Here is a 21,016-nt window from a genome sequence, read left to right as displayed (position 1 = left end):
TGCCAGTTAGAGCTGTCCGCTCTTGTCTCTCTTCCTAGGCCCAAGAGTTTTCTGGTCCTAAGTGAACACCATTAATGCCTGGGATAACTACAGAGTGAGTTAATGTTGAGACTATGGTGAGGAAGTCTGCTTTAGACTGTCTCCTGTTCATGTTACTCTTGACTTCAGCCATTAAGTCGCTAAGGAACTAATTAGCTTTAGGTGTGTTTATTACTAGACAGCCGATAGAAGTGCAACTCAGAATTTCGTCAACACAGCTGACATTTTGAGACTAGTTAGCCTCATTCAGGAATCTCTGATTAATCCCAAAGTACTGTCTTTTTGTTTGTTTGTGTTTTAGAGACAGGATTTCTCTATGTAACAGTCCTGGCTGATCTAGAACTCACTCTGTAGACCAGGCTGGCCTCGAACTCAGAGATCTGCCTGCCTCTGCTTTGCGAGTGCTGGGATTAAAGTGTGCGCCACCACCACCCAGTTCCAAAGTACTGTCTTATCTCATTTCTATAAGATAGAAAATGACTACCCAAGAATGCTTTAGAGGGATTTTCATTTTCCTTTCATATTGGGACGAAGTCCATGCTTACTTTTGTTTAACCACAGTGGATGATCAAGGCAGTCTCTGAGAGACTTTTAGAGAGGGAAGATGGAGACTTGAGACTAGAGTAAGAAGGAAGGATTGACTTACCATGGTCCTACTGAGTGGCCTTGGGCAAGTGTTTTCCTCCCACTGAGATATAAGACTTGATATATTCATCACGTACAGTGGGCACTATAGTCAAGGCCCTCCACATGATAAAGGCTCATGAAGATGTGTCCTTAATCAACAATGAACAAGACTTATACTTTTTGTTGGCAAAAGATAAATATAATTGAGACTGTATTCATTGCTACAGCATATGTATTTATACGTACATATATAAACTCTTAGGAAGAAAGGAGTGCACAGAGGAAAAAGTACGTGTCATTCCTGAAAGTCAGGATGTGGCCCTAGTTCTGGCCCATTTGTTTTCTGTATAAAACAAAAGCATTGAACTGGATGATCTGTGGTTCCTGTGATGGAAATATGTGACTAGATGTATCATGGAAATGAGGGGGTATTGTTGAGCCAGACATTGTGATTAGGATAGATTATGGTGATTTCATGCTAATTTTAATAAAAATGAAAGAATTCTGTGATTAATTAAAACATATTACAATGCAAAAACCCTCTGAGCATGGTGGCGCACACCTTTAATTCCAACACTCAGGAGGCAGAAGCAGGTGGATTTCTTCAAGTTCAAGGCCAGCCTGATCTTCATAGAGTTCCATGCCAGTCAGAGCTATGTTGTAGGCCCCTGTCAGTGGAGGGTGGGTGGGGATGGGGAAGAAGAGAGAGAGGGAAAGAGAGACAGAGGAATTCTGGGATAAACTAAATTAAAACCCTGATTTTGCGTGAGAGAACTAGAGGGAGAAACATGCCTGTAGGAGAATGCCCATGTGCTCCCCAGAGTCTGTCCAGAGACACCAGCTGCCCTACCTACTGCTCTCAACATGCAGACATGTGAGCTGCAGAGAAAGACTCTGCTCAGCTAGTCTTCAGTCAGTCAACAAAGGCTCTCAGGAGCAAGTTTAAAATGCTGGACAGATTGCACAGAATCTCCTTAAAATATGAGTCACTTTAATTTCTGTGTTAATCAGAGAACAGCCACAACAAACTGGCCAGATGCAGAGGAGGGCACACTCTTTACCATTCACCACCGGCGTCCTGTGGTTCAGACCCCTCTGACTCAGCATCTGATTACACACGCCTGAGTCACAGGACAGTGGGGTTTACCACTCTGCCCAGGAACAGAAGCATCTTGGACATCTCCTCATAGATCATGAAATGAAAAGGTCGGTTCACTTTGATGACAGGAGGCATGGAGTAAGCGACAATCTCAGACAGTGTCCCTGCCACTGCCTCAGTTCCTCTTTCATCTACTTCAAGCACCGATTGTTGTAAGACCTAGAAAAGGAAAGGACGCGGAAGACTATTTGTGTGGCAATGGGAAAAGGGACTTGACAGAAAATCTCCACAGTAGTTCTGCCCACCTAGCCATGTTCCTGAGGTTCAATGTTGCAGCCTATCTTTGCCAAGGGGTGCATGAGATTGTGCCATAGACTGCCTCATAAATCAAAAAAATACCAGGAGGCTATGGCAACTGGTGTGGGGTCTGTGAGATGCCTTCTAGGCTTGGGATCAGGGAAGCTGGCTGGTAAATTTCTACATGTGGGCATCTAGTATGTATTTATTGAACATGTACTTTGTAATGCTGCTTCTTGAGCTGAGCTCCTGGGCCTTGAAGGCACTTTGGGCTGCCTGATATTGCTCTGAGGCATTTCCTGTGGGCAAGCCTCAGGGTTTATGGTGCCTTCCTGGACCCTGGTTGTTTTTACTCAGGCTGAGGTTACCCTGCTGGCTCCTACTTACATGGGTACCAATTTAAATCTCTCAGAATTAACAATTGTATGAACAAATCTGAATCAAACCTTGTTTGTAATGATGAGGGACAGAGTTGCAATGAGCACAGACCAGGAATGCTCACTAGTTCACTGCAGTGCACAGAACTGCTGCAAGAACCAAGATTACTTCCCAGAAGAACACTAATTAGCAAAAGAGATTTGGTGCGAGCTAGCAGTGCTAACCAGAAGGACACCAAAGGGTTTGGTATGTCCAGGCATCTCAAAATATCTTCCAGAGGTACCAGCTCTCATACATACAAAGTATGTGCTTACTAGTACCAAAGCTGAATAAACTTGTTCTCAGTATTTCAGAAACAGGACCAAAAAGTGTGAGTTGGAGTACTTACCAGTCAACATATTGCAAAATAATCAGCCATTTGTGTATTAGGCTGTTTTTCAAAGAAGGGATGAGACCCTCGTCTGAAGAATGGGAAGGAGGGGGAACAGTGGGGAGAGGAAGAACAAGAGGGTCTTCTAAGGGTAAGTATAGAGGAGGTATAATGTCCATCACAAGGCATGGCAGGCTGGGCCAGGTGATGACTAGGGGTTTCTTTCATACTAAAGGTGATATAATTTCATGAGCCTTTTTGATATTCAACACAGGTACTGATGGGTTATAAGGCAGTCTGTCTGAGGAGCAGATGCCTCCCTAGACCTTGGGAGAGAAGAGGGGTGGAGCTCTTCCAATGAGAACCTAGTTTAAAAGGTGTTTGAGTAGCATGGCTTGAGGTTCTTAGAACACCCGGCTTGGATGCTACTTCAAATTATTAGAACTGGAGTAAAATTCCTTACCAAAGCTAGACATTTAATCACAACGACATGGTTTGCACAGTATTTGTTGGTTTCAATGGCTTTGTAGCTGAGGACTGGGCCTCAGCGCAGCCCCTGACTTGCCTTGGACACCTGAAGATTTCTTGCCACGGCTGAGAGTTCACTGAGGTCAGCTGAGGTGGAAAAGATTCTCCTGATTCCCATCTGCTGGAGCAGCTTGTGCATCTCATACCTCTGGTCCAGCTTGAACTTGGGGAAGAAAACCTCCATTTTCCTGTGGCACATGGACAGATGATGGTAAAATGGCTAGGGACTGCTGATAAGGACATGGTTTCTTCCTTCCTCCAAGAATATTTGCCCGACTTTACATAGCTCATGTGATCCTTTCATAGTGTTCTGTCTCAGAGAAAATACTTTAGGCTTATAAAGAGTCACTTTGTCTCCCCCAGAGAGCTAGTTTCTTAGCTCACTATGCAAAATCCAAAGAATTAGCAAAGGATGCCACACTCCATGTCCACTTCCTTATGTTGAAAAAACAACCCCAACCAACTTCCTAGTTGCTTCCTGCATCCCTTCAGACTGCTGGAGGATGCTGTCCCAGCCCAGTACCCCAGACCAAGTATCCCCAGAGAACATGGGGATGAGCAGACAGAGAAAACAAAGAGGGCTTTCAACTAGCCCAGCCATCTTAGCCAGGAAGGCTCCAAGGTTATTTATTTTCCCTCAGAGTTCTCTGAGATTATGAGATTTGGAAAGATGAGTTTTGTGGCTCAGAAAAAAAAAAAGCTACTAATGACATCAAATTAATCTTAATTTTCAGTTTTCTTGCTCTTTATAGTAGTCAAAAATACATATACCAAGAGGTATCTCAATAGGCAAATAGTTGTATTTGCTGAGTTAATAAACAATAAACCGCCGGGCGTTGGTGGCACACGCCTTTAATCCCAGCACTTGGGAGGCAGAGGCAGGCGAATCTCTGTGAGTTTGAGACCAGCCTGGTCTACAAGAGCTAGTTCCAGGACAGGCTCCAAAACCACAGAGAAACCCTGTCTCACAAAACGAAAAAACAAAAAAAAAAACAAAAAAAACAAAACCTAGGCCTACACTGAGGATGCTAAAGATAGAATAGAAAACAGGACAGATATTGCTTCTACCTGTAGGAGCTTGGTACTCACAGGGAAACATGGGCAGTAAGCCACAGAGCATTGGGTAAAACTGTTGGGAGTGATCATGAGGATGGCAGGCCAAAACTGAGAAGCAGGGGAAGCAACATACCTGGTTTTCATATCCTGGAGCCATGTCTCCACAAGGTCTATGGTCAGGTAGTCCTCTAGAGCCAAGTGGTCACCTGTTTTCTCCATGAGGACCACTAGCATGGTGGCATTTCCTTGGTAGGGCAGTTTGAGGATGTGACAACGGAACTTCTTATCAAAAGTGGAGGCAAAGTTGCCTTCCCGGTACATCATGGGCACCTTAACAGCCTTGTATTTGTCCAGGTGGAAATTGTCAGCCTCAGTGGATACGGGATCAAATGGAGTCAGCCACTTCCCTGAACAAGTGAGAAGAAAGCCCCTATGGAAGCAAGCCTCCACAGAACACACTGGTTTTGCTTGAGTGGTGGAGGAGAGACTATCCTACCTACCCCATTTACTCCGAACAGGGAGTGCCACTCCTTTTTCGAGTTTGCTTGAACCATAGCCCAGGCAATGAATTCCCCAAACATCAAACTTTAGCTCTAACCATGACCCATCATGGAACCACCCACAAAGACAAAGATGACCCTTCCTCTCATTTGTTCCCTTATTCTGGATCTGAACAAAACTTTATTTCCTGGCGGATGGCTTCCAATGACTCTCTGAATGAGGGACTCCTGGCTACCACATGGTCCCATCATGCCCTTATGCAAACATATACTTTACTGATAGTAGGGGTTTTTCCAATTCAACATTGCTTCATGTGGCTCTGAGAGGAGAGGCCACTACACGACTCTACTGAGTATCTGTTTTGGGGTCCTGGCAAATGACCCTTCAATCTAGGGCTTTGTGAGTCTCCTGGTACAGCTTTAAGTACCAGAGACATCCACACCATACCCTGTGCCCTGTTGGAGCTGGAAAAAATTGGGGTAATGAGGTTATGGGATCCTTCTTTGTATCTAGCCTCTACCATCCATTTGTGATCCTGATCAACCTAGCTTCTTCAATCTTCACCTGCATCCCTTTAAGAAAGGAGACAGTGGCCCTACTCTGCTTGCTACATTGACTACCAGGAATAGCAAAGATGCCACCTATTCCTGTCCCATGGTGGGTAGTAAGTTCTAAGCACAATGTGCAGTACCTAGCGTATGTCAGCTGTGGTGGCTTTGTACCTATAGTAAGTTAGAATCCCAATTTTTGTATTAAAAAAAAATCTAAGATCAGGGTACTGGAGAGGTGGCTTAGCAGTTAAGAGCACATACTGCTTGTATAGAGAACTCAAGTGTGGTTCCTAGCACCCATACTGCCTGTAACTCCAATTCGAGGACGATCTAACACCTCTGACCTCTGGGTTTACCTGCACACAGACACACGCACGCACGCACGCACGCACGCACGCACGGACACTTTTGGCCCAGATCACAAAAACAGAATGAGAGATGCAGCCCAAGTCTCACTGATAGTGAGCTTCACATTCAATACACCTGTGCTACCTCTCTCAAACATGAGCAAGAAAACCAGGCAGAGGAGCTGTGGGAACTGAGGACCACAGGTCTGCAGGTGGTAAGAGATGCCTCAGAGAGAGCATCGTTCCCTCTTCAATGTGTGCTGGACCTGTAAAGCAGAGCCCATGCTTGTAGAGCATCCTTTTGCACTAATTACACTGACCAGAAGAAGAAAAGGGAGAGAGGGTTAGGTTCCCATGGCTTTGCAGCAACAGAGAACTAACAGAATACCTTTGAACAAGATGTAGTCCACCAAAATTAACTTTGTTTCAGGATTAATCTCATCAAAGAGCTTGGGAATTTTCCCCCGAGTCTCTTTGTTAATGTAGTAGTTCATAAGCCCTTTGGCCTGTGAGGAATTTCGAAAATTTGTAGGCACACACTCTGTATCAAAATACTTCTTTGATAGATTGAGGTAGGTCTCTTTGATGTCAAAGTCCTTGTGGATGAAGGCAAAGCTCCCCTGGGTGAGGTCTAGCTCCTGATTGTTGGAGAGGGTTTCTCTGAGCCTTTTGAAGAGGGATGGGAGGATGAGGGGTTCTGCCTGACTCAGGGCCTGTAGATGGAGCCCATTCTCCACCTGGACTTTGGTCTCTCCCTTGGCCCCCAACATCAAGTTCACCATGGCCACAGACAGGCCAAATGGCGAAAAGATTACATTGCCGTCGTGTCTCATGGAGATCTTCCGTAGCAGGCTGAACCCAAAGTTTGAAGTCTCATTGGACAGCTGCTGCTGGCTAGTCCTCAGCCAATATTCTTCCTCCTCTTCATTGCTAGGAACCCAAGTCTGGTTCTGAGGATCCTGAGACTCTAACTCTGCCTGGGCCTCTGGTAAATGGGAGCTGAAGTTTAAACTGGTCGCCAGACACACCTCTGCCAGGAGGACAGGAAACAACAGGCTAGAAGCTGCCCTCATATGCTCAGCTGTGGAGGCCAGGGGCCACTTCATCCTGGGAGGGGGGAGGGAAGGAGGGAGGGAGGGAGGGAGGGAGGGAGGGAGGGAGGGAGGGAGAGAGAGTCTTAATACCTAATAAAACATTTTTGCTAGGTGTGGGCTTCTCTGGGTTCTTGCAGGTTAGCTATATCCTAGACTGACCTGGAGCAGATAGGTTGGGGGACACCACATTGCGGGAGGGGATTACAAGCCTTCTTCCAAGTCCTGTCCTCTGCCAGGTTCTTGAGCAGCTTGTGGTCCCTCTCCCAGTTTCTGCTCACTGGCTTTCCTCCGGCAAGGCCGGGTATGGCTCTTTTCTATGGAATGGGCCTCCCAGCAGGACCAGGTGGGAGTTAGGGCCATTTACTGATCTGCTTCGGGCTTCGCCTTTATCATTTGGCTGCAAGATATATCATACAGCCCCTCCATGCTGAGCCCCAGGGCCTTGATGTGTGACTCCTTTGACTGGGGATTTGGAGGGTCTAAGAGGGAGTCTGACCAAAGGAAGGCATCCCCACATAGAGCTTTGTGATTTAAGGCCTTCCTCCTCTGTGTGCCCTGTATACAGTTTCTGGAAGGGCTCCTCCCTTCCTCTTCCCACAGCCCAGTAGAAGCTCACTTTGCCCTGGCAGTGGCATTCTAGTACCATACTCTTCCCTCTGATGCCAGCTGCTACCTTTCTGAAATTTCCTCTTCACACTCAGATCCAAAACCTGGCTCTGGGTCTGTGCCATTCAATGTATTCATCCATATTACCAGTATCCTAGAGTCTGACTTATATGCCACTAAGATGTCCCCAATAGTCCACTCTCTGCTGGCCCACAGGAAGGCCTGGATAACAGTAGGTATCCTGTGGGGGATGCTTGACAGTTCCCAGCAGTAGAGCCCCTCACTCTAACCATGGGACCCCAAGTCAGAATGTGACAAGCAGCTTCCGAACTGCTCCCAGTCCCTCCTCTGTACTTGTCCCAAACCACATCCAGCCCTAGGACACAGGCCCTTGCCACTTGCTTTGCTAACTTCCCCACAGAAACCAATCCTACCCTTGCCTTCCAGCCTGAATGACCCGCTGGGTTTCTCAAATGTCACTATATAGGATTTGCTTCCCAGTGCTAATGACAAGACCACACTTCGTAGGCCACCACATTACTGTAAGCATTGAGTTGTTAGCTCCTTCCAGGTACAAAACATCCCCAGTATCATGCCTTCATTTTGGTTATGGACACCATACCTCTTTTCCTTCACAATTCATAACTGAAGCCCTACCCTTTAAGGTGAAGACATGGCAAGGCGGGGCCTTTGAGAGGTGGCTGGAAGAGGTCATAAGCATAGGGAGATTGGTGCTAGCTTGTGTCCTTAGAATACGAGACACTGGAACCTTCCTCTCTCCACCAAGGACACATTGAGAGGACAGCCATCCGCAAACCAGTAAGTGGGTCCTCACCACACCCAACCATGCTGCCCCTCATCTTGGACCGCTAGAACCGTGAAAACATATTTGTTAAGCTTCCTGAATTTGTTATTTTCTGTCCCAATAGCCCGAGTTGCCCAGGGGAATTCCATCACTGTGTTTAGTTCAGCTTTGTAACTTAAGCCCTCCGATTATTCCTGATTTCACAGTTGCTTCTGACTGTCTCGGCCATCAGGGAACTTTGCCAGTGCACCAGCTTGATGTTACCCTTTCCTAGGACTGAGTCTCACTGTTCCTGAAGTAGCCCTGTAACGTCTGTTACCGGTGTTACAACACCTGCTTACTGAACAGTGTAACTTGTCCTTTCAGGCCTTTGTTTGTCATGGGAACCATCCACGATATACGTAGGGTGCTCCCTGGATGGTGCTCCCGGGAGCAGGGCACCATCAGGTGTGCTGAGGACACACCTGCTCACACAGAGCCTGAACAGCAGGAAATGAGCTGTTGACCTGACACTCAGCTCTGAGCAGCATGTGTGGAGCAGTGCCTCCCTTGCCTCTCCCCAGCCCTGGTGGGACCAGGCTCACTTGCCTGGGCAGTGAGCTATGGCAGACAACTACCAAGTCTTCAGAGCCATTCCCCTGGCCGCCTCCTATCTCTGGCTGACACGCCTTTTATGCCACCCCAAGACCAACTTGGATTTACAGCCCTTTGGGGTCTAAGCTAAAAGACAGCATGCCTTCCCCCCAGATCTCACCTTGAAGCCCACTAGGAGAGAGTGGAAGCAGCGCTTCTCCCCACCCCTGCCCTGTTAGACATGCAGGAGGACCCCACCATCCACCGCCTCTTACCAGTTCCGATCTCTGGTGTTAAGAAGATCATTCAGAGCAAAGAGGCAAGCAGAAGCTTGTGGCCCAGAGCGTTGTGCAAATATTTGTTATTCCAAAGTGTGGTCCCCTTGGGATGTTACTGATTAACACCCTGCTGGGATATGATTGACTTTCTGGAAATTCCACAGGCTGATCCTGTGGCCCCAACAATAACCGGAATTCGCAAGAGGCTCACTCTCGCAGGGTGGGGAGTGAAGGTTCTAGAAAAAAGGTTATGGTGGGCCTCATGGCTGCTTCTGGGAACCATTAGTGGATTTGGATGGAATTTAAGACCCACTGTCTTTTCCCTAAGGAACTGTCAGTCTAGTGCTGGAGACCAGGTTCCTACTGGGTCACTTCTTCCAACAAAAAGCCTGTTGCAAGGTCCACGTACAACCGTCTGTGTTGAGACTGATCCTCACGAGCAAGTGCTGAGTCAGAGCTGGAAAAGACCCTTTAAGACCCAATAGCAGGTTGTCATGTGTCAGCTTTGTTATGTGTCCCTTCCTACTCTTGAGATGAGACTTAAAGTCAATATAGCTTACCCAAAGAATAGAAAAAAAAAAAAGTAATAGGGTCTGGGATTGAAGGTTAGTTGGTTGAGTGTTCCTGGGTTTGGTCTGAAAGATTGCTCTGGAACATCCTGGTATATAGAGGTGGGCATCTGACATGAAGTGTGATTTTGTGGACTTACTGACAGAAGCATGACCCTCGGTGGTATCAAGTCCAAATGCATCCAATCACTGGGACCAAATGGGGGCTACTTGTTTGGCTAGTATGAGTGACTTCATTGCACTGGAATTATCTTAGATTAGGATTTGAGTCAGGGCCACTTCTGGTCCTGTTGCAGCACCCCACATACCCTGAGACAGTTCTCTGTCTGTAGAGAGCTGGGAAATTACACAGGGAAACTAACTAGGATCATTCGGGGCCAGTCGCGGTCATTGCAGCTCAAGATGGATGCAGGCATGCCAAGCTGAGTTCTTAGAGACTGTAAATTGCCTCATCTTTGCAGGGTACATAGTCACTTGTTTCGTTCTTCTACACCCTTTATATGTTTTGCATGCTCCATATCACAGTTTCCATCTATTTTTGATATAGGTATATATATAAGTACATTTATTTATTAGTACTACTAAAAGAGATCCATGGATTCTCAAGAGCATTTGATACTTCTCAACTAAGGACTGGTTTATTTTTTTTCATAGTGCTTGCACTTATGTATATCTCTAGGGATGCATTTATGCCTCCAATCCATATCTAGCCTCATAGGACCATTCCTTGTCCTCCTTTCCCTCCCCTCCCTTCATCTTCTCTTCCTTCCCTTAGTCTACCCTTCTCTCCCTTCCTTTCTCTGTCACTCTGTCTACCTTTGTCTCTTTGATTATCTCTCTCCTCTGTCTCTGTGTCTTTGTCTCCTCTGTCTTTCTCTGTCTCCATCTCCTTCATCTCTCTGTTTCTCTCTTGCTTGGGATCGAACCTAGGCAAGCACTCTCCCACTGAGCCGTATCCCAGCGTTCTTCCTTGCTGTCCTGGCCTGTATTTGCATTTCCCTTCTTTGCTCTGTCCCACAGGCATATAAATAATATCACAGCGTCATATGCTTACACCACTCTGGAAGCAAATCTGCAAAGAAAACTTGGAGATTTGCTGGTAGTGTTTTCTCCTTTAAAGTGGGAGCATATGGTCCAAACGCCATGTTCAGAAGATCCTTGGCTCAATTCTTTTTCTCTCCTGTGTGGTTATTTGAAATGTGCTGTTATGCTTATCTTTTCATTTGGCTTTAAGACTTTTATCATCTTCATTGTATTGTTGAGTCTGTAAGATGGTACTGTTATTTCCAGAGTCTAAGCCATATGAAAAGTTGCAGGAGGTGGTGCACCATCACACACCATCCCCCCCACTCTCATCTAACCCCCCTCCTGTGCATCATTTAACCACTACCTTTCCAGCTTCTTTTCTTGGATTTCTTTATGTAAGAACAAACATATGCATTTGTCTTATTTATTTCTTATGAAATCATCATGGCACCCATAGGAACTGTCACTTCTTTACTTCACGGTCATGTCTAGTGTCCACTCAACAAATTTCCCATGTTTAGGCTTTAATGTTTTGCAACTGCACTTCAGGAAGATTATTTTTAAAGCCACCAGATATGTGTCATTAGCTTAAATTCTTCAAAGTCAGGCTTCTGGATTAAGGGTAAATGCTTAAAACTATAAGGTTTTGTTTTGTTTTTTTAGAATAAAGTTGGAATTGACTAAGAGGAGGTTTTAATGTAGATGTAAGCATGAACATTAAATGGGAGAGAAGTATAAGAGAAAGACGGTACATACCTTGAAGTTGGGGCAGGCATGAGCACACAAGCACACACACATAAAAACACTGACCATTTTGGATTGGATATATATGTGTGTGTGTGTGTGTGTGTGTGTGTGTGTGTGTGTGTGTGTGTTTGAAGGCACTGACTGCTCTTGCAGAGGACCTAGATTTGGTTCCCAGCACCCACATAGTGGGTCACAGCCACTGTTAACTCTAGTTCCAGGAAATCTAACACCCTTCTCTGACCTCCATGGGCACCAAGCATGAATATGGTGCACATACAAAAGACAACACTCACACCCATAAATAAAACCTTTTCAAGAAAACTTGGCATTAGAGGCAAGCTAACTCTCAGAACGTGTAAATGTGACAGAATTAGGTGAACTAGTCTTTGCGGGTGTAATCAAGTTAAGGATGGAAGGAAGAGATTACTCTCTTGAAGAGGGTCCTGGCTCGGATGATGAATATTCCCACAAGAGAAAGGTAGAGGGGGACGTGAGTCAAAGAACCATTATGGGGGAAGTCCACATGAAGATGGGTGCAGAAACTAGAGCTGTCTCCACAACCAAGGAATGCAGATGGCTGCTGACACCTGCAAGCTAAGAGGGAGACACAGAATTATAGACTTTAACCTTGAACTTAGCCCTCCCAAACTGCATGGCTTCTGTTGTTTAAGGCTATTTAGTCTATGGTAACTGGTTATGTCAGCCTTAGGAAACAAACACCAAGTATATTGTCAACTTCTCTTCACAGGGAAAGTCTGGCCTCTACTAAAGAAGGATGAGAAGGGCCCTTTTCACACCTAGGCCACACCCCCATGTATTCACATTTGCCGCTGTCCCAGTGCTTAGCAAATGGGAATTCGGGGTAGTTTTAGTTGGTGACTTTTAAGTGAGGTTGAACCTGTAGCCAAGTGTTTAATCACCTATAGTCCTTAAAGTTCTGTCCCTAAGCATCCTGTATCCATGAACTAGGTCCCATGCTCCTAAGGGACCATAATCTCTCTCAACAGAATCACCAGCTGGATATCATATATTTAAACATATGAGTCTACGGGGAACATTTTATACCCAAACCATGCCCTTGTCATGGCTTATAGCCATCGATAATGCAACGTTTATTTCAATAGTCCCCAGAGTCTTAACAGTTCCAACACTGTTCAAAGGTCCCAAATCCAAAGTCTCTTCTGAGACTAAAGCAAACTCTTAGCCGTGAGCCCCTATAAAGTCAAATCATGAGTTACATCCTTATTCTGTACGATAACACAGAGTAAATGTCTCCATTCCAAAAGAGAGCAGGAGGATAGCAAAGAAAGACTGGGCCACAGTGAGAACCCAAAACCAGCTGTGACAAGTGGTGACATTGGTTAGGCTCCAATGGGCCTGGTTAGTCCCATTCCTGTGTCTCTGCTGCCTATGGCACACATGGCCTCCCTCACTCCCTCACGAGTCCTAGCTGCCACTTAGTCTTTACCTAAGCACATCTCTCCAGACACAGAATTCAGTTCTGCTACTTGTTGCCTGCTCTCATTGGTTTTCCTCTGGAACTTTAATGCAGATCTCCATGACCCCCATAACCCTGGAAATCTTTGTGCCTGCAGACAGCCCCAGCTATATGACATCAACGTCTGTGCTCATCTTGAGACTAGCTCATCGTGGCCCACTTGCACCTTGGACGCAGCATCCCCTGAATGCCTGCATGGCTGAGCCTGAGAAAATACCCACCTCGGTGGCTGTTTGAACTGCGTGCCCTCGAGGCTCAATCTTCTTAAGCTCTCACTTTTAAAGGAAGGTGTTCCTAATGACTGCACTTTTACACCCTGGACCCTCAGATGGAGGGCAGGACCCTCTTAGGGCACACATTCCTTATGGTGCCCGAGCAAAGTGCATGGCTGCCTTTCAGTTATGTCCGTCATTCTAACAATTATAGCTCTTTCTCTGTGCTCACCTTGCCTGTAACATTAAACCCATCCTCCCCGACTCTGTATTTCTCACAGCCTTCTGCTCCACTTCCCACTCTAGATCATTGTTATAAACGGGGCTTAAAACAGCAAGTAAGGACCATGGCATGGTCTGAACGTTACACTGTCTTGAAATTCCACCTGCCAAACAAATCTGCATATTATTTTAAGATCCTGTCTCAAAATGTCCAGACCTGGGCAGAACATAGATTCTTTGTTAAATTGCACCACGAATGGCCTCAAGTTCCAGCAGGGTCCCTGCTCCCATCTAGAAGCCATGAACACAGACCCTGCTGTCCAGATGGTGTCAGCATTCCTGAAGTCCTGCCACGCTGGCCCCTAACATAGTGCCTACATCACTCTGAGGCCCCGTTAGCCCACTGTCAGGTTTAATTCCCACCTCTTGGCACCAGTTTTCTGCACTAACTGCTCTCTTTCATCACGGTGGCAAAATACTGGACAGAAGCAACCTACAGATTGAAACCTGGAGCCTGAATAAATGTCTTCTATATGTTGCTTAAAGTAGTGGGGAGCTTCTGGCACAGCCCCCATCCCCCAAGCCACATCTTGAAAAACCAGGAGACAGACGACAAGAATAGAAAAAAGGCTGGGCTAAACCTTCTTTAAGGGCATACCCCTCATAGTCTGCACCCATGAACTTGACCCTGTAACTCAACAGGTTTCATGACCTCCTGCACAGCACGGGGGACATTTTCCTTTTCATACTGTGTACCTGCATTTCTTTTCTCATCTAGACCTTTGATTCCTTTTATTCCTCTGTACAATGTCTCACATGTGGAACGGCTCGAATTCTACACCCCCAGTTCAAATGGTTACCCAGTTGTCCCAAGTCATTTATTTAAAAAGCCATTCATTCTGAAAAATATTTATTTATTTATTTATTTATTTATTTATTTATTTATATTGAGTGCACTCTATCTGCATGTATGTCTGCGTGCCAGAAGAGGGCATTAGATCCCATTATGGATGGTTGTGAGCCACTATGTGGTTGCTGGGAACTGAACTCAGGACTTCTGGAAGAGCTATCAGTGCTCTTAACCACTATGTCATCTCTCTAGCTCCTAAAAGTCATTCTTTATCAAACATTATTGTCGTTTGTGCTTGAGTCATTTCCAGACTTTTTTTAACCCTTTAATTATCAGTCATGTTTAATTATACTTTATTTTAATCATAATAAATCAGCAAGCTAGATATAATCTAGATTTTTAAAAAATATTTAAAAAATTATCTTTTAAAGTAGCAGGTTTCTTTTGTTTGTTTGTTTGTTTTCCACACTTTGTTGTGGTTGACTGTCCCGACTCATCTTTACAGCTCTCATCCACCAGTCTGCCTATGTGTTTATGTGCAATTACCGGCGTTAGAACTAAGGAATCTGTGTCCTCTGCTTGCCATCTGTCACAAGAGCCTCCCCCTTCTTCCTGAGCCCACAGCTTCTTGTCCTGGAATCCTTGGGTGCTTTGTAAATGGTTGATGTCGTGCTGTCTGTCTAGGAGAAGAAAATTGTTGGTATCTTCACCGGAGCCCCAATAAATTAGTTCATTGTATGAGAGGAAGCAGCATGTGGGTGATTCTGAACCACTCAGGAAGGAATAACTTTCCACAGCTAATTTGTTCATATCTGATTTTGCATTGCATTTTCCCCTGGTTTTTTGAGACAGGGTTTCTCTGTGTAACAGCCCTAGCTTCCCTGGAACTTGCTTTGTAGACCAGGCTGGTCTTGAATTCACAGAGATCCACCTGCCTCTGCCTCCCACGTGCTGGGATTACAGGCATGTGCCACCACCACCTGGTTTGATTTTGGATTTTTAAGGAGCGGTTTATTTTACTAAATACAGGTTTGGGGCACTGTTATATTTATCCCTGTGTGTGGTATCTTTTGGACAGCTGCTGGCTTTGTTCTTCCATTGTATGTCTTGGCTGGCAGTTATTTGTGTATACTGAAAGTGTCATTTTATGCTAATTATAACCGGACATCTTGGTGACTCATTTACCCATTTCTGGGATCATTGGCTTTTATGTGTAGTTTCGATATAGACTTTGGAATCCTTTTATCTATTCAGTGATGCAGGCCTATGACCACAAGGTGAAAATGCAGACAGTCTTATTCTGCCCCTTCCACTTCCCTTTCTGTCATTAATTGCATCATCTGATAAATAATTCCAGTACAATGTGAAATGACAGTGGACATAATGAATATTTTTGTCTCGATTTTTGCTTTAGTAAGAATAAAGAATAAATTTAACATTTTTTATGTAAGAAAAGTTCTGGCTTTTAAGAATCGGGTGTGTGCCTGGCAGTGGTGGCATAGGCCGTTAATCCCAGCACTCAGAAGGCAGACGCAGGTGGATCTCTGAGTTCGAGGCCAGCCTGTTCTACAAAAACTAGTTCCAGGACAGGCTCCAAAGCTACAGAGAAACCCTTTCTTGAAAAACCAAAATAAGGAAGGAAATACATAAGAATCAGATGTGTATGTGTGTCTAAATATGCATTTGAGAGATATTGTTAAGAAAATATCTTTTAGCTATTATTTTTCAGGGTATCTACTTCTATCATCTGCTGCATCTGTCTAGTCATGTGTCCATCCTTCTAACTCTATTTTAAGTCTCTATTCTCTTCCATCCTTGTCTGTCTATATCTATATCTAATTATCATCTAGTTCTTCATCTCACTTGTTTGTCCTGAATCAGGCAAGAAAGTGAAGCCCTTTCATTCTGCAGTGTCTCTCTGGCGCCCTCTACTGACTAAGTCCAACATCGTGCCCAATGTGGGAGCAGAAACAAGAAGATCCAGACTTAGATTTGTAGAGCAATGATGGTGGGAGAGCTGATGAAATTGATTGATAACTTGCTTGTCAAACTGTGTTACTATTTCTTCTATTATAATAATTCATAGTTTAAAGATATCTTTGCCCACATATTACTGTTCTGATGTTCTTCATTTTTCCACGTAGGTCCAAATTCCCACCTGGAATCATCTTTCTGCCTAGATAACTATTTTTAACTTTTATTTAATAAGTGTGTCATCTTTGGTCTTCTAAAATCTTTGCTGTCATTTATGCATTTATTTTGATTTTGTGTGTATGGATGTTTTGCCTGCATGCCATGTGTGTGCAGTGCCCACAGAGTTCAAAAGAGGGCGCCCTATCCCCCTGGAACTGGAGTTAACGTTGAGAGCCCAGATGAAGGTGTGAGGAGTCAAACCTGGGTCCTCTGGAAAGCGACCAGTGCTCTTTACCACCGAGTCACCTCCTCACCCCTTGGTTTTCATGTTTGAAGGGTGCTTTTCTTTCTGAAAAATGTTATCACCTCCCTCCTTCACTTCCGGAACTTTAAATACATCTTTAGGTTATAGTTATAATGAATTCTGATTTTTTTTCCTATTTGTGTTTCCTTTACTTATCTTATTGCCGACGACTGAATTCTGATTTTTAACTTTCTATTTATAAACATTCTTGAACTTACCAAACTTTGCAAAATAAAACCATAATGCATTTATACAATCTTTAAACTACTGTACATAACCACCATATACTGATCAAATCTAGAAAACGTATATAGGGATACTACATTGTGTTGATAATATCAATCATTCTAATCTTTTCAACTGCCCCATGTTTTCTGGTTTAGAGTCCACTTCCAGAGCTCCCAGTGCACGTGGTTTTCATGTCGCTTGATTGTCCTCCCACCCAGACAATACAGGCTTGTTTCTTTTCTCTCCAGGCCCGTGGAAGGATTATGCCTAGATGTTGTGTAGGTTTTTCATTTTAGGCTTGTCTGAGGATTTTTCCTGTTAACCTCAGTTTGTACGATGTGGGTAAGAATCTCACAGAAATCGAGTGTGTTTTTCACTTCAGCATATCGACTGGTTGACAAAACTTGAGGTGCAAATCCAGCTTCAGGTGAGAAATCCAGCCTCATCTCACCTTTGTACTCTGTGTGTAGTGTGTCTTTTTTGGGCTGATTTTAACAGTTTTCTCTTGATACTTGGTCATGTTGTTCCTTGCCTGAGGTGCTTTGTGTTTCTCTTGTGGATTTGTTTGTCAAGTTCTGACAAAGTGAAACAAAAGAAAGCAAGAGTAGATACCAGGCATTTCTCGTTAGCTTTCTTATTGCTGTGACAAATGCTTCCCAGAACAGCTCAAAAGAGGAAAAATAATTAATTTAGCTTAGAGTGCAGGCATTTCCAAATCATGATCATTGAATCCACTTGTTTGGGAGCTGTAGTGATGTGGAACGCTATGGTGGTAGGAACATGAGGGGCTGCTCGCCTTATGGTGGTCAGGAAACAGAAATGGAATAGAGGAAGTGGCCAAGGCAAGATATGGCACCAATGACACACCCCCAGTGACCTGTGCTCACATACTTGGCCCCGAAGCCTGCTTATCACTACTTCCCAGTAATGCTAGGATGTTTTCCCAAGTGTTTTTCTTCTCCTACACCCACTCTCTCCTTGGGCTCAGATTTCAGATGATAGTGCCATGTGGAAGCCTGAATCACAGGGAGTTTTATTTGTATTGCATTGGTTTTATAGCATTTTGGGAAGATACATAAGAAAAGAATATTGAAGCCTCAGCGGTGCAGAGGTTGGGTCAGGCCGCTTGGGGGAAGCCTCAGCAGCGAGAGCCATGGCCTCCTGAAATTATCTCACCACTGGAAACTCAGCCCCAACCACACCTGCACTTGGAGGAGCGACCATCTGAGCCTTGAGTCATCAGAGCCACAGCCCCCAACTACACCGCTTGTTCACAGCTCCACCTGCTCTGAATGGAGGACGAGATGGGTGGACAGCAGTCCACTCAGCAACATAAAGAGCAATACAGCACCGCCAGAAACTAGTGGTTCTACAGCAGCAAGACCCGAACACCCCGGTGCAGATGAAAATGACCTTAAAAATAACGTTATGAAGATGATTGAGACCATTAAAAAGGAAATGAAAAATTCCCCTAAAGAAGTGGAGGGAGAGACAAGCAAAAAATTGAAAAAAAAATCAACAAATCCCTTAAAGAAAACCAAGAAAAAGCAATCAAATAGGTGAAAAAAATGGTCCAAGACTTGAAAACTGAAATAGAGGCAACAAAGAAAACACAAACCAAGGAAATCTAGACATGGAAATTTTAAATAAATGATCAAGAATTATAGAAGCAAGCATAAACAACACAATAAAAGAGATGGGAGAGAGAATCTCAAGCATTGAAATGCAATAGAGGAAATAAATTCATCAATCAAAGAAAATGATAAATCCAATAAATCCTTATCACAAAATATCCAGGTAATCTGGGACACCATGAAAAAATCAAACCTAAGAATAATAGAAATTGAAGAAGGAGAAGTCCAGCTCAAAGGCACAGAAAATAATTCAACAATATCATAAAAGAAAACTTTCCCAACTTAAAGAAGGTCATGCCTATGAAAGTACAAGAAGCTTACAGAACACCAAATAGACTAGACTCCCCCAAAAGTCCCCTTGCCACATAATAACCAAAACACTAAACATACAGAATAAAGAAAAATATTAAGAGCTACAAAGGGAAAAGGCCAAGTAACATATAAAGGCAGACCTATCAGACTTACACCTGACTTCTCAATGGAAACAATGAAAGTCAGAATGTATTGGTCAGGATGAATAAGGAAAATGTGGTACATTTGTACAATGAAGTACTATTCTGTGAAAAAAAATAATGAAATTTGCAGGCAAATGGATGGAACTAGAAAAAAAACCATATTGAGTGAGGTAACCAAGACCCAGAAAATCAAATAATAAGTGGATATTAGACTTAAAGCAAGGGATAATCAGCCTATAGTCCTCAACCTCAGAGAACCTATAAAACAAAGACTCTAAGAGAGACACACATGGATCTACTTAAGGAGGAGAAAAAGACAAGATCTCCTGAGTAATTTGGGAGCCTAGGGGCAAGGGGAAGGTGGAAGGAGAGAAGGCAGGAAGGAAGGGGAGTGGGGAAAATGTATAGCTCAATAAAAACAATAAAAAGAAGGCAGAAAATTGTTTTTCCAAATAATATTTTCTTTGCAGGAATTCAAAGCCATATGTTAGTCATTGCTGCTAAGACAAGTAGTGCAGTAATGCTATACTTCCCTGAGTTAAATCTCTAACCCCAGTGCTACAATTTTTCTAAAAGTTGGCTTTTGCAAACATGTGCTCTTCTAGACAAGGGCTTTTAATAGTAAAGTTGAGTCAGATGCTTTTTGAAATTACTGGAGATAGAAAATCAATTATTTGCTAAAAACTTATTCTTTTTAATATGAAAAAAGAATATTCAATCAGTCACTATTGTCCTAGGTCTAATCCAAGCTCCTCCACATCTTTTAAAATAGTAAGTGATGTGGTAGAGAAATTAACTTTCATATTTTTAGCCCTCTGTGGTGGTTTGAAAGAAAATGCCCCAAAGGAAAAAGCACTATTAAGAGGTATGACTTTGTTGTAGTAGATACGGTCTGGTTGGAGGAAGTATGTCACTGTAGAGGTGGGCTTTGAGGTCTCATATATGCTCAAGATACCACCCAGTGTCACAGACCACTTCCTGTCTGCTTGAATGATGTAGAATTCTCAGCTACCTCTCCAGCACCATGTCTGCCTGCACACCACTATACTCCCAACTGCTATGCTCCCTGTCATGAAGATAATGGACCAAATCTCTGAAACTGTAAGTAACCATCTCAATTAAATATTTTCTTTATAAGAGTTGCCATGATCATGGTGTCTCTTTACTGCAAGGAAACCCTAACTAAGATGCCCTTCCTCATTGTCTTTGAACCCCAGTAAACTTCGTTTGTGTAGCTCAGTGTAGCAGCCTTTTCTTCAGTGGTTCTGAGTTTTACATATGATTGCTCCTTTTGAAGTTGTTCTAAAAACATATATTGCTTTCTTATTTCATGATGATTTCAATTTTTGTTCTTAAATCTTTGATTCATCTGGATAATTCAATGTTCAAGAACGAGAAGAACTGCACATTTCCTTCAGTACCTAGCAATTCCCAAGCGTTACATGGCTTAAAAGAATTTTTCCAACCAATTGATTTCAGATGGCGCTGGCACTTTTGATTTATACTAAATATCTGTTATTTAAAAATGCATACTCTGAAACCACATTACACATGCAACACATACATGAGGTATATTTAAGGATAGGTGGAAGTAAGAGAAAGGAAATTATGAATTTGGTTTGATTATTCGTTGCAAAAGTTTGCAAAGAAAGAAAGAAAGAAAGAAACCAAAACCACAGCCATGGTGGAGAGGAAATAGTGTCCTGTGTACAGTTGGCATTCTGAGTAGAGGTAGGGAAACTGCCTCAGTGTGGCTGATCCAAACCCTGGTGTGGGGGGTTCTGCATGAGTCTGCATGTATATTAATTTTGTGCTAAGAACAGAGAACCAGCAAGTGTTAGACCCGATCCCTCACATCTGCCACTTTCTCCTCTGATAACTGTGTCATTCACCCATAACAGGCTTCATCTGTCAGCCCGTCTAGTGCCCATCCAGGACTTGCCAGCCCCTCTCCCCTCAAATTTCTAAAGGAAACTACATTGTTCTAGT

At 43.8% G+C, this 21,016-nt stretch overlaps 1 protein-coding gene across 1 annotated transcript; it reads right to left on the bottom strand.

Annotated features, from left to right (window-relative positions):
• Nucleotides 1-1,637: 1,637 nt before the first annotated feature.
• Nucleotides 1,638-6,881, bottom strand: Serpina10 (serpin family A member 10). The gene is made up of 4 exons (XM_041633350.1): nucleotides 6,182-6,881; nucleotides 4,528-4,801; nucleotides 3,376-3,526; nucleotides 1,638-1,984 (listed from the first exon to the last, which is right to left on the bottom strand). Exons 1-4 carry the CDS (start codon nucleotides 6,864-6,866, stop codon nucleotides 1,793-1,795), a joined length of 1,302 nt encoding a protein of 433 aa, XP_041489284.1. The 5' UTR covers nucleotides 6,867-6,881; the 3' UTR covers nucleotides 1,638-1,792.
• Between the last annotated feature and the right edge of the window lie 14,135 nt (nucleotides 6,882-21,016).

The sequence above is a fragment of the Microtus oregoni genome, unplaced genomic scaffold, assembly GCF_018167655.1.
Source record: "Microtus oregoni isolate MIOR12 unplaced genomic scaffold, Mior012 000043F_ref0000047, whole genome shotgun sequence".
NCBI classification, from domain to species: Eukaryota; Metazoa; Chordata; class Mammalia; order Rodentia; family Cricetidae; genus Microtus; species Microtus oregoni.
Note: the sequence above shows the minus strand (reverse complement) of the source record. Positions and strands in the feature narration are given on the sequence as shown.